The 13,881-nt window shown below is 39.5% G+C and overlaps 1 protein-coding gene across 1 annotated transcript in view; it reads right to left on the bottom strand.

Moving 5' to 3' along the window:
* rassf1 (Ras association domain family member 1) overlaps positions 1–13,340 on the bottom strand; it is a 21,524-nt gene extending 8,184 nt beyond the window's left edge. Inside the window, 3 exon segments of the mRNA XM_036560050.1 lie at positions 6,751–6,872; positions 13,036–13,273; positions 13,275–13,340. Of these exon segments, the coding sequence (XP_036415943.1) occupies positions 6,751–6,872; positions 13,036–13,273; positions 13,275–13,340 (426 nt within the window).
* Positions 13,341–13,881: the final 541 nt, after the last annotated feature.

Genomic DNA, 13,881 nt, shown 5'->3' with positions numbered 1-13,881 from the left:
GTATCAAAATGTGATTGAGTTTGACACCCCTGGTCTAAATGGATGAACTGCAAAACAAACAAGCGAAGAAATAAAAAACGTGTCAGTTCTGTCCCGAAGACCGTAGGCCAACAGACACTTGATGCTTTTTTTAAGGCCCCCTCCCTTCAAAAATCTTTCAAAACACAGAAGCGTGAGAAAGACTGCAGAAGCCAAAGAGCATGTTTGCAAAATTAAAACATTAAAAAATAAAGAAAATAAAGATAATCATGGGCAAACTGCTAGTGACAATGAGTAGGGAAGAGATTTAATATATTTTAAACATTTTGAATTTTAATTCTGAAGACTAGAGCCGGCATTTCATCATCAGCACTGTTTCAACCTTCTAATCCATCAACTAACAATATAAATGATGGAAAATAACGGATAAACAATGAAACGTGTCTTGGACGTACGACAGATTTAGAATGAGTTCCTGAGTCATCAGTGCAGAATCGTCTTTAGGAGTTCCTGTATAAAGACATTTAGTTGCTGATGCTTTTACATCTAATAAACAGACTTTAAGTCCTTTTCTGTAATAAAATCTGCAAGTTTGAATCCTTTTGTGATCTACAGATTGAGGTTTATTCATATTTCAGCCCCTTTACTGCCCCCTGTCAGACGGACAGACTGTGGGGGCCCCTTGGTTTGCTCATTTATTTAAGTGCAGCTCATAGAGGGGTGCTCACATCAGAGGCATTATTCACACTGACAGCCCCCCCACTATACATCCAGTTCACATCTGTTTACAGCTTAATGAGATTCATATATGCAAATGCACTGAGTACGATTTGGTTCCACTCTGAGTGGTCAGCTTTGGGTCAGAAACTGTACACGCAGGTCTAAGGTGCTAAAAAGAAGTCCAGAGTCCGCTGATAGTGCAGTTCCCCTGTCCTGCGTTTCAGAGTTTTCCTGCTCTCACTCCAAACGTTAAAGTCCTTTCTGATGATAAATTTGACGGAGCAGGAAAACACTACGCTGTGCAGGGCAGAGATCCGGATCAGGAACACGTCATTAGAACAACTAACAGCACATCAGGACGACTAAACACATCCTAGTGACTCTGACAGCACGACAGAGCTGATATTTAAAATAAGGAAACAGGCATGAACAGCTGGATGGGGATATAAGAAAGCATGTTTACTGCTGTCTGCCTATCAGTCTGTCTCTGTCAGTCTGTCTATTAGTCTGTTTGTCAGTCAATCTTTAAGCCAGTCTGTCTGTCTGTCAGTCAGCCAGTCTGTCTGTCAGCCTATCTGTCTGTCAGACAGTCTATCAGTGAGTCTTTCAGTCTGTCAGTCTATCAGTGAGTCTTTCAGCCTGTCAGTCACTCAGTCAATCAGTCTATCAGTGAGTCTGTCAGCTTGTCAATCTATCAGTGAGTCGCAGCCTGTCAGTCAGTCAGTCTATCACTGAGTCTGTCAGCCTGTCAGTCAATCAGTGAGTCTGTCAGCCTCTCAGTCAGTCTACCAGTGAGTCTGTCAGCCTGTGAGTCAGTCTGTTAATCAGTCTATCACTGAGTCTGTCAGCCTGTCAGTCAGTCTGTCAATCAGTCTATCAGCGAGTCTGCCAGCCTGCCTGTCAGTCAGTCTATCACTGAGTCTGTCAGCCTGTCAGTGAATCTTTTAATCAGTCTATCAGTGAGTCTGTCAGCCTGTCAGTCAATCAGTGAGTCTGTCAGCCTCTCAGTCAGTCTATCAGTGAGTCTGCCAGCCTGCCTGCCAGTCAGTCTATCAGCGAGTCTGTCAGCCTGCCAGTCAGTCTATCAGCGAGTCTGTCAGTAAGTCAGCCTGTCAGTCTGTGCTGGTTCCTCACCTGGGCGGTGCCGTGTTTTCTCCTGAAAGCTGAAGTGTGTGCGGTGTGGAAGAGCTGGAGTTCCTGCTCTGAGTCGGAGTCAGTGCTGCAGTATCCGCTGCTTGAGCTGCTCCACGACATCACGCATAAAACAGCCCACCAGCACAGCGGGACCCCCGCAGCACTGCTGCTCTGACTGTGTCTGCGGTGAGGATGTGCTGAGTGCTGCAGCCTAGTGAAATTTAACCCCGCCCCCTCTCTGCCCCCACCCAATCACACGGTTTATTACACCAGGAGACCCCCATCATTCACACCACAGACAAATCACTTAGCAAATATGTGAAAATGTATAGTTGCCTTTATAATAACACAACATCTGCCTTAATACAGGATTACACTATAATGTTAATCTGTATATATATATATATACATCTCACTGTTGTCAGAACAGAACCTCACATCTCCATTTCTTTCTATCTCTAAATGTCTGTTGACCTTTATGTCGTGTGTCCATGTCATGATGAATGGAAATGGCCTAGTCTGGTTACACTGACGTACATTAAAAGTAAAGTATGTATATATATATTTTAACAAGTCAATTGACATATATATAAAGATATATATATATATATATATATATATATACAAATATATATATCATGTTTTAACATTCATTTTAACAAGTCAATTGATATTTTTTCCTCCTTTTTCCTCTTGAAACGTTTCTTTTTGCAAATTATAAGAAGAAAATCAGTTGGCTGACTTTTAATATCATTAATATTATTAGCTTTTAATAGCATTTTTGAAATGATACATAATTAAATATAAATTTATATTTAGTACACAAAATTATCCAAATGTCACTAATATAATATATATTATTATATTATTGTCACTAACATATATATATATATATTTCTCTTTGTATGGCTGAGTTCCTGCCCTAATTAGCTTTAGCTCTGACCAGCTGTCTGCACTACTGCCCCTCCACCACCCTTAACTCCTCAGAGACCCCCCCTCACCCACAACCGCCACTCCACAGAAACCCCCTCTCACCCACAACCGCCACTCCACAGAAACCCCCTCTCACCCACAACCGCCACTCCACAGAAACCCCCCCCCTCACCCAGCACTTCATTACATTACCGCATTATCAAACATGACATTCACACTGAGGCCCGTTCCTCTATCACTGCACATCTACAGCACAGCTCATTTACATACCTCAGTCTTAAAGACACAGGAGCCACGACTGCCTGTTCAAGCTTTAGTACATAAAATCACTACTCAAAAATCACTGATATCATTTGAAAAAATAAAAACAGATACACAGGGCACGTATGCAGGGCCCCACAGACTCTTAAATGAAGGAAAATGCAATATGATTTGATTTGCTTAATTAAAAAAATAATACTAAAAGCTTCCCAGTCAGCCAACTGGCTTTCTATTTATAATTTGCAAAAACAAACTTTTCAAAAGGGGAAAACCCCAATATGTTAAACTGAGCAAATACACAGTAATTGAGCATTAAAATGTGCGTCTCTGTAGAGGATGTGTAACTTATTTACGGGGATGTTTGACCAGGAGGTGTTCCAACGTTTACGACTGTGAGTGGAGCTCAGAGAAAAACATGGATTATACTGTATGTAAGATGTGGTTTATGGGCTTTTTAAAGTAATAACGCTCTGTTTAGGTGAACTCAGTATTCAGAGTGAATGAAGAGACTGTCTAAACATGTGGCAAAGAAATCTATTAGTCACTGAAATGAAAAGTGAGAATTTGGATCTTTTCCACTTTTCTGACTGTGAAAGAATAAAAACTGAACAGCTGCTTTATTGTCAGGATGCCTTTCACTCTTCCTCATCAGCGCTGCTGTAAATCGAGCATGTCGTAAACTGAGGCGTTTGGGGTGAGGGGGGTTAACTCACTCCGCCCCCTCCATCTGACATCAGACGCGATTAGACACACAAACGTCTACTAGTGGGGTAAAAATGTATTACACATTATACATATATAATAATATACATTCTAACAATATATATATATATATATATATATATATATATATATATATATATATGCTCAAAATGAGTGAACACATATTTTAATTTTGACTACTTTATATATATATATTCATCTATTTTCAAATAAATAAATGAATGAACAGATGAACAACTGAATTAATGAACTAACCAGGCAACAAAATGGCACAAAAAGCTGTTATAACTAATGTTATTAGTTATTGTGTTATATTATTTCAATTAACAATTGCTATTAAGGAAACTACTGTGACTGCGGACAAGAAAGAGCAGAATAAGTTGTCCATTAAAATAGCATAAATCTAATACTAGTAACTGTGATAACCAGCAGGGATCCTGCAGGCCCTTCTAACCTTTATAGAACACCTGATGAAATAAAGAAATATACCTGTAATTTTTAGTTCATTTTTATTTAATAGTATTATCATGCCCCTGCGATGGACTGGCGACCTGTCCAGGGTGTATCCTGCCTTCCGCCCAATGACAGCTGGGATAGGCTCCAGCACCCCACCACGACCCAGAAGGATAAGCGGTTTAGATGATGTATGTATGTAAGTATTGTAGTAACACTCTTATTTCATTGTTAAGTTTAGGTTGGAAACAAAAGGGTAAAAATCTTGAAATGGCCAGCAGAAGATTGTCCAATCAGGATTGTTTTCTCTGTGTTACCTAGGTAGATTCAGCCATGCTGCTCTCCTATTGGTTAGGACTTCAGGAGCTGGACTGAAGGTCATACACGTTAGATTAACTACCAACATAATTATGAAGTGACTGAGCACAGTGTATGTACATAGTACATATACACATATAAATACAACCAAGCTAGCATTAGAGTACACACTGTCAAAAGATGGCTCTTCAAGGGTTCTTTAATAAAGAAAATGGTTCTATATAGAACCATGAATACGCGAAGAACCCTTTGCATGATTAAATGGTTTGTTGCATCATGAAAGAGTTTTTCAGATTGATGGAAAAGCTACCAACATAATTAGGAAGTGACAGAGGAGTCAACCAATCACACTCTGACACTCTTACAATGCGACTAATAAAATAGCATCACTCTAGACCTTCTGGAAGTTCTAGATATGTCACTGACTGTGAATGTGAGCCGTAGTCTGAACAGGTTCCAGTTAGTTGTTAGGAATGTTAAACAGTGGCGGCACTGTTTAACATACAAGCTCAGATATATATTAATGTCTGTTACAAGCTCCAGATATAACATATAGAACGACTTTAGTTCCAAATGTCTGTTTAATCTAGAACGGTCAAAAAAAGATCGTGTGCATGGCTGTTAGCTTAGCGCTAACATACTACAAAAATCCCATAGGGAGGCTAACATAAATTAGCATTGTTTTAGAGCCGTTTTTTTTTCTATTGTTGATCAAGCTTTGACATTTATGGCCCAAAATTAACGCCTAGGTCAAGTAAGTCACGGTTCTATCACTGGTAACAACATACAACTAAGCAATAGAACACGAGAGGGAGTGTGTCATCGCGAAATAACACCACGGCTGTGATTTGGTCGCCTTAGATCATCACAGCCGTGATGTTATTGGCGATAACACACTCCTCGAGTGTTCTATTGCTTTTATACAGCAGTTAAATAAATAAAGTAATAAATTAATAAACTGGGCTGTGAACGCGGCGTTTAATATGTTTTAATGTTCGCAGTTCCTTCACCAAATTATAGTTCCTTAACAAGCAGCTTGTTGCTACATCAGAGCAACGAGCTCCGCCCATTCGCTGCACAGCCGGCAGTTCGTTCTCCAGCTCCTTACACTAAATTCCCAAACTGTCATCACCACTGAGCAGCTTTTCAGTCAGCAGCTGTGACAGAAGAACAGCTAAACAACCTGGAATCAGGCAGAAATGAACCCAATACCATTCGCCAAGCGTGTAGTCTGATCTTCAGAGTCTGACCGAATCGGACTGAGCCATAAAACTGCCACAATATCAAGTTTAGCTCGGTTTTGTCAGTTTTTGCCAGATCAGTATTAATGTTGTTTTGTTCCAGCCAGTCTGTAAAGCATCTTACAGCTCATTTAGTTTGGCGAATGGTGTTGGGTTCATTTCTGGCTGATTCCAGGTTGTTTAGTTGTTCTTCTGTCACAGCTGCCGACTGAAAAGCTGCTCAGTGGTGATGACAGTTTGGGAATCTAGTGTCGTCTCATCTTCAGAGTCTGACCAAATCGGCTGTCGGTCAAATGTGATCTTAAAAGTGTCCATTTTCTGTTTGTGGCAAAGAGAGAAGTAAAAACGTTCAGATGGCTTGAGCGTCTCCTACAGCTGTCAAAGCTGTTGCTTAGCAACGGCGTCTCAGCAGAGTGATACAGTGTTTATGAAAAAATAATGCTTCTCAACCAATCAGCTTGTGTGGCTGGAACTAACTGAACCAACTATAAAGTGTAATAACTTGCAGTACTTTTAGTTTTAATACTTAAAGCTAGGGGATTTGGAGACGACTCTCATGAACATAAGGTTGGTTTCGCAGGTTTTGAGACCTAAACTTTGAGCCAGACCATTTTTTGCACCTGTGTGTGTGATGTTATTACGCAAAGAGCAGTTTGAGTGAACTTTTCAGTGATTTACAGAAAAGATTTGGTCTATTTACTTCTAGAGTTTGTTAGCAAGGTTAGCCTCGTAGTTCCAGCACTAAACTGAAAACTTGGCTCACTGACTGCACGTGAGGTGGAAAACTGAAGTGATAATCGTTTCAGTCAGTAAAGCACTGTTTAACTAAAACTATTGGAGCATAAGATTAAAATCTATAGTATAAATACAAAATTATGTTGGTTATCGGAATTTCTGGCACCTTAAAATTGTCATCAGTCTCGGGCACAAAATATCCGGCCTTCAGACGGGAATTGGGAAATGCTGCTTTGGAGGAATTCTGACTTACTATGTTAGTGTCCGTCTCAATGTCCTCGCAGTAGTCCGGCTGTCCAGCTGCAGCTTCAGGGTGTGAACTGCAGTCTAGCTGGATAAACGGCTGACAGCGGAGATGACAGGTGTACCTGCAGTCTGGACAAACACAAACAAATAAACAACGTGCCTCAATCTGAGAAGAGTCTCAGCAATCAGGCCTGCAGCAAATTTAAATATGCAGTCTGGCCGAAAATCCGCGCTCTAGAACTACTATACCCAGCATGCACAACCATGGGGAATCACTGTGGTGTCAACCAATCCCGACTGCTAGCACATCCACTGAGCTATAACCATAAATACATATACAAACATATACATATATGAACACAACCAAGCTAGCATTAGTATACATGCTTAAAAATGGTTCTTCCAAGGTTCTTTATTAAAGAAAATGGCTCTATATAGAACCTTGAACATGCAAAGAACCCTCAGGATGATTAAATGGTTCTCTGCATCATTAAAGGTTCCTTAGACTGATGGAAAATATGTTACTTATGTTTCTATATACCTTTTTGAAAGGACTTCGTTATAGCACCAAAAAGGGTTCTTCTACTGTAGCGATATCTAGCTTGTAACAATAGACGAACCCTTGTTGGCGCTATATAAAGCCTTTTTCCAAAAGGTTCTCTGTAGATCCATTCTCCATCAATCTGAAGAACCCTTTCAGGATGCCTAGAACTGCTTAATCATGCAAAGGGTTTGAGTGTTCATGGTTCTATATAGAACCATTTTCTTTACTAGGGAACCCTTGAAAAAACCTTTTTAAGAGTGCAGCTCAAACCTTTAGCTCAAGCGTTAGGTGCCTATTTTTTACCCTTTTAGCCAAAGAAAAGGAGCCAAACTGAGGTATCTAGTTTTAGGTGACTTTAGCTGAAGCATAAACAGTCAAAGAACCCTCTGTATGATTTAACGGTTCCTTCCATCATGAAAGGGTTCTTCAGACTGATGGAAAATATGTTACTTAGGTTTCTATACAGAACCTTTTTGGAAAGACTTCTATATAGCAACAAAAAGGGTTTTTCTGTTGGAACAATAGACGAACCCTTGTTGGCGCTAGATAAAGCCTTTTTCAATAAGGTTCTATGTAGATCCATCTACAGCACATTCTCTATCAATCTGAAGAACCCTTTCACAATGCACAGAACTGCTTAATCATGCAAAGGCTTCTTTAAGTGTTCACGGTTTTAAATAGAACCATTTTCTATACTAAAGAACCCTTGAAAAATCTTTTGGGTACCAAACTGAGGTATCTAGTTTTAGCTGATTTAAGCTGAAGCATGAACACTCAAAGAACCCTTTGTATGATTATCGGTTCCTTCCATCATGAAACGTTCTTCAGACTGATGGAAAATATGTTACTTAGGTTTCTATATAGAACCTTTTTGAAAATACTTCTATATAGCACCAGAAAGGGTTCTTCTGTTGTAACGATATGTAGCTTGTAACAACAGAAGAACCCCTTTTGGTGCTATATAGAACCTTTTTCAAAAAGGTCCTATGTAGATCCATCTACAGCACATTCTCCATCAGTCTGAAGAACCCTTTCATGATGCACCGAACTGCTTAATCATGCAAAGGGTTTGAGTGTTCATGGTTCTATACAGAACCATTTCCTTTACTAAGGAACCCTTGAAGAACCATCTTTTAGTTGAAGAACTCTAGCTATTAATTTTGGTACCTAGTTTTTATCCTTTTAGCCAAAGAAAAGGAGCCAATCTGAGGTATCTAGCTTTAGCTGACCTTAGCTTTTAGCTTGTTGTCCTTCTCATCTGATCATATCTTTCGTTTGAGTAATCAATTCTCTCCACTAATGATGATTAGAGATCAGTTACTAAAGCTACGTACATTTCCGCCCCTTTACCTCAAATATAGTTCATAATGTTTGGTGTCTGATGTGTCTGATGGTTAAAATGCTGTCATAAATTGCTATAAACATATTTAACATTCTTAGCCATTTAACACCATTCACTTCATCCACTGAAGACTCTCTCTGGCGCCCTCTAGCGTTTGATAGTCCCCTAAACTGGCTCTGGTGAACTGCATAACAGAGTTTGGGGTCAGATAGAGTTTACTATTTCACATCTGCGCCATCTAGTGGACAAATAAAGACTTTTAAGAGGCATTCCATACGTTTCGAGATACAAACAAGGTCATTCAGAGTGGTTTGGTGTGAAATGGTTCAGATGTCTTTACAGTGGTGGTGATAGGAACCAGGGGTCGCCATGACTACAACCACAAATATAGACATTTTATTTACTATCCAAAACCACCAGTGAACCTACACGAGTCTTCTGAGTTTATATGGAATGTTGATGATGGGAAATAGTGGAAAATGTGAAATAAGTTTTCTTTGGGGACTATTTTGCCTCATAACACCCTGCCTATATCCCTTCACTGTGAATGTGGTTAAAATTATTGTAAACCAGTGTCTCAGTCATCAGGCAGTGAATTCATAACCATTTCATGTAGTAACTTTCTGTGAAGGAGCTTTTAGAGGTGGACGTCTGGTTCCTATCACCACCACTGAGCGACCACTTTGAGTAACGAGTGGAAATCTCCTTTAAACTTTTGGCTCACTTGGCTGGATGATTAATTCATTTGTAGTCTGTTGTTGTCTAACCCACTTTATCTCTTCAGGCTTCAGGCAACAACATCAAGTGACATTCTGCTTTTGCTCCCGATTATTCCTCACCCTCCATTTCACACATCAGAAACTAAGGGGTGGGCAATATGACAATATGTTAACATTATCATTATATATGCTTATATATTCCTTTTCTGAGTATGTGCTGAGTACAGTTGGTACTTCTAATACTGCTTAGTAACAAGTAGAGGTGGGTGATATGGCAAAAACATTATATCATGATACAAACACATTATCACAATACACAATATGCATCTTGATGTTTTGTTTTTCTTAAATGTTTTCTTTTTCTTAGATTTCTCAGAGTTTAAACTCACAAAATAGAACCTAAACATATCATAATAACAACAAAAACAATAAAAAACTCAACTACAACTATTTTAATTCAGCGTTTTACAAACTGTGCTGCACTAAATCCAATTAAACAGGCTTAATTCTCACTCTTCATAATAAAATGTGTATTTAGTCAGTGTTCTTCAGTATGATATCCACAATATGCTCAGAAAAGCCTATTGTGACATAATCTACTATGATAACGATGAAATATTGTCATACTGCCCACCCCTAGTAAAAGGTAGCTGATTGGACGGCAGCCCATTATGACATTATTGTATTTTATTTCCCTTAATTTAAAGAAATCTATATTCCACATTTTCCTTTATGATATTTATGTTTAGTTTTATGTAGCAAAAACACTCATTATTATTTTTTTTTACTTTACCTCTCTTTATTCATTAGTATTAAACAGGCTGTTACTGTGCCTTCAAGACTGAAATATGTAAATGAGCTCTGTTCTGATTGGCTGTGGCTCATTTGAAAAGCAGTCCAGGCTAAAATATTTCAAAGGAAACATATCCTTACTGGTTTTACTCGATCTTAGTGCAGATTTTGACACAATAGACCATTCCATTCTATTAGACAGGCTTGAGAAACTAGTAGGAGTGACAGGTAAAGCTCTTTCACAGTTCAAATCTTACCTTAGTGATCGCTTTGAGTTTGTTAATGTAAATGGTGAATCATCAGCTCTCACAAGAGTAAAGTGTGGTGTTCCTCAGGGCTCTGTCTTAGGACCCATATTATTTACCTTATATATGCTACCACTAGGTACCATCATTAGAAAACATGGCATCAGTTTCCACTGCTATGCCGATGATACACAATTGTATATTTCAGCTAAACCAGAGGACAAAATTGAACTTAATAAGATAGAGGACTGTGTCAAAGACATTAAAGACTGGATGTGGAGTAACTTCCTCTTACTAAATTTGGACAAAACAGAAGTTCTTCTTCTTGGTCCAAAAGCTGCTAGGGATAATCTGCCTACGTTTGCTCTTAATCTCGATAGTTTCTCAGTTGCACCAGACACATCTGTAAAAAGCCTTGGTGTCACGATCGATCCCGATCTGGCCTTCGATGAGCATATTACCAATATTACCAGAATAGCTTCCCTCCACCTGCATAACATCGCTAAATTAAGAAATGCACTGTTGCTACTGTACTAGCGTTCTTGGTTCAGTCCAGATTTTTACTCAGGATATTGTTAACAAACCCTGGAAAAATATAATGATATATTAAATTGCACTTGTTGCATGAACTAATGTTACATTTATGTCTATAGCATTTATTTCTATGAACTAAAAAATCGGTTTTCACTCCAAATGTGGACCAGAAACAAAATATAAGGGAATATTTTTTCCTCCTGCTATTCGGAATGTCTGAAGATTACAGCTATTATCGGATTGTTTTCTTGAGTGAAAGCTAAAAATCTCGTGCACGTTCGCTTGCAGCAGTATCGCATATGCTATCTATATAAACATCCCCTTCCTATTGGCCTGAGCTTCCTCAGAGGACGTTATCTGTGGCCGCTGCGCGTGTTTAATGTGATTGAACACAAACACACACACACACACACACACACACACACACACACACACACACACACACACACTCTTATCAGCCCCCTCCCAGGCCTCCTGCCTTCTCACTCAAATCTGTAAACCATATCTGGTCTACTTCAGAGGAAGCAGAGAGAAGTGGAGGCTGTAACTGCTTTGCTTTAGCACCACGTTTTACTAATGATCAAGCCTTTTATGAGAGGAGGGGAAACTCTGAGCAGTGAAAAAGCTTGGGGGGAAAATCTCATTTACACCAAAAATCTCTGGTGGATCAGCCAAGACAGGTTTGGTGTCTGAAGTTTAAAGCTACAGATAGAGCTGCCACCTGTCCAGCGTTTGTCTGGATCGTCATGGATGCTGGATATTTGTCGGGAAAAAAAAAATTCCCTTCCTGGACACAAAAATACAGACTATTTACATTACACACTTAAAAAAAGATTCTCTTTAAGGGTTCTTTAGTAAAGAAAAAGGTTCTATATTGAACCATGAACACTCACCGAATGTGCTGTATATGGTTCTATATAGCACCTTTTTGAAAAGGGTTCAATATAGCACTAAAAAAAGGTGTCTTCTATTGTAACAAGCTTGACATTGTAACAATAGAACCCTTTTTGGTGCTATATAGAACTACAGCACATTCTCCATCAATCTGATGTAATTTAATCATGCAAAGGGCTCTTTGAGTGTTCATGGTTCTATATAGAACCATTTTCTTCACTAAAGAACCCTTAAAGAGAACCATCATTTTTAAGTGTGTATACAGCACCAAAAAGGGTCCTTCTATTGACACAAGCCTGACATCGTAACAATAGCACAACCTTTTTGGTGCTATATAGAACCATTTTTAAACATACAACATGTTCTCCATCAATCTGGAGAACGGTTTCACCATGCAAAGAACCATTTAAGTGTGAAGTGGTTGTATACAGAACTCATGGTTCTAAATAGAACCATCCTTTTTAAGTGTGTAACATTTCTTATGAGGTTTAAACTGCTTCTCTGTATACGAGCCTCAGGTCAGTGTGGAAGGTGCCCTGTCGGTCTTTAAATTAAATATTTAAGGTAATGTAAGTATTAATTTTACAAGTGTAAATTTAGGGGTTAGAGTTTGGAACAGGCACCTCCCAACATAAAGTACCCTATAAACAATGATTTCGTATATAATTAGCTTATTACTATCTCTATTAATGCCTTGGGTTTAAATAGACCAGAACATTTTCTATATATATATATATATATATATATACATATATATATAACGTGGAAGCACACACTTAAAAAAATGGTTCTTCAAGAGTTCTTTAGTAAAGAAAATGGTTTTATATAGAGGATTCTTCAAATGGATGGAAATTGTGTTTTATATGGTTCTATAAAGAACCTTTTTGCAAAGGGTTCTATATAGCACCAAAAAGTGTTCTTCTATTGTTGCAGGCTTGACATCATAATGATAGAAGAACGCTTTTTGGTCCCACATTGAACCTTTTTAAAAAAGGTTCTATACAGCACCATCTACAGCACATTCTCCATCAATTTGAAGAACCATTTCACGATGCAAAGAACCCTTTAATCATCAAAGGGTTCTTTGAGTGTTCACGGTTTTATATAAAACCATTTTCTTTACTAAAGAACCCTTAAAGAACCATCATTTTTAAGAGTGCAGATCAAGAACAACGTGTCGTCGGGGGAGGGGGGGAGAACCATGAGATGGTTTGTGACTCACTGGTGCAGCGCAGGCTCTGTTTGTACAGTCCCCAGATGAACTCTCCACACAGGTCACACCAGGTCAGCTGGGTGTAGCTGCACGGCTGGAAGTCGTGTCCCTCTCCTCGTCTCCCAGTGACCCACCGCACGTCCTCCAAACTCACAGAATCACCCACCAGTCGCACCGCAAAGGACTGCTGGAGTCGCTCTGGACCCTTCTCCACCCACGCCTGCGGTACTGCGGCGGGTCCACCGGGGGGCTGCCAATTCAATCCCATCATTGGGGGTTAAATCCTTCAGTTCAATCAGCTCCCACTTGGCCATACTGGGTCTGACACACACACAGCAGGGTTACACTCACAAATGAGCCCTTAGATGTGTGGAGTTATTGTCTTTCAGCCACATATTTGATTCGCTACACACTGATCAGGCATAACATTCTGACCACCTTCTTGTTTCTACGCTCATTGTCCATTTTATCAGCTCCACTTACTATATAGGTGCACTTTGTAGTTCTACAGTTACAGACTGTAGTCCATCTGTTTCTCTGCATACTTTGTTAGCCCCCTTTTACCCTGTTCTTCAGTGGTCAGGACCCCCATGGACCCTCACAGAGCAGGTACTATTTGGGTGGTGGATCATTCTCAGCACTGCAGTAACACTGACGTGGTGGTGGTGTGTTAGTGTGTGTTGCACTGGTCTGAGTGGATCAGACACAGCAGTGCTGCTGGAGTCTTTAAACACTGTGTCCACTCACTGTCCACTCTATTAGACACTCCTACCTTGTCAGTCCACCTTGTAGATGTAAAGTCAGAGACGATAGCTCATCTGCTGCTGCACAGTTTGTGTTGGTCATCCTCTAGTC

The sequence above is a fragment of the Colossoma macropomum genome, unplaced genomic scaffold (assembly GCF_904425465.1).
Source record: "Colossoma macropomum unplaced genomic scaffold, Colossoma_macropomum, whole genome shotgun sequence".
NCBI lineage: Eukaryota > Metazoa > Chordata > Actinopteri > Characiformes > Serrasalmidae > Colossoma > Colossoma macropomum.
The sequence above is the reverse complement of the archived record's forward strand: the minus strand, read 5'-3'. Positions and strand labels throughout refer to the sequence as shown.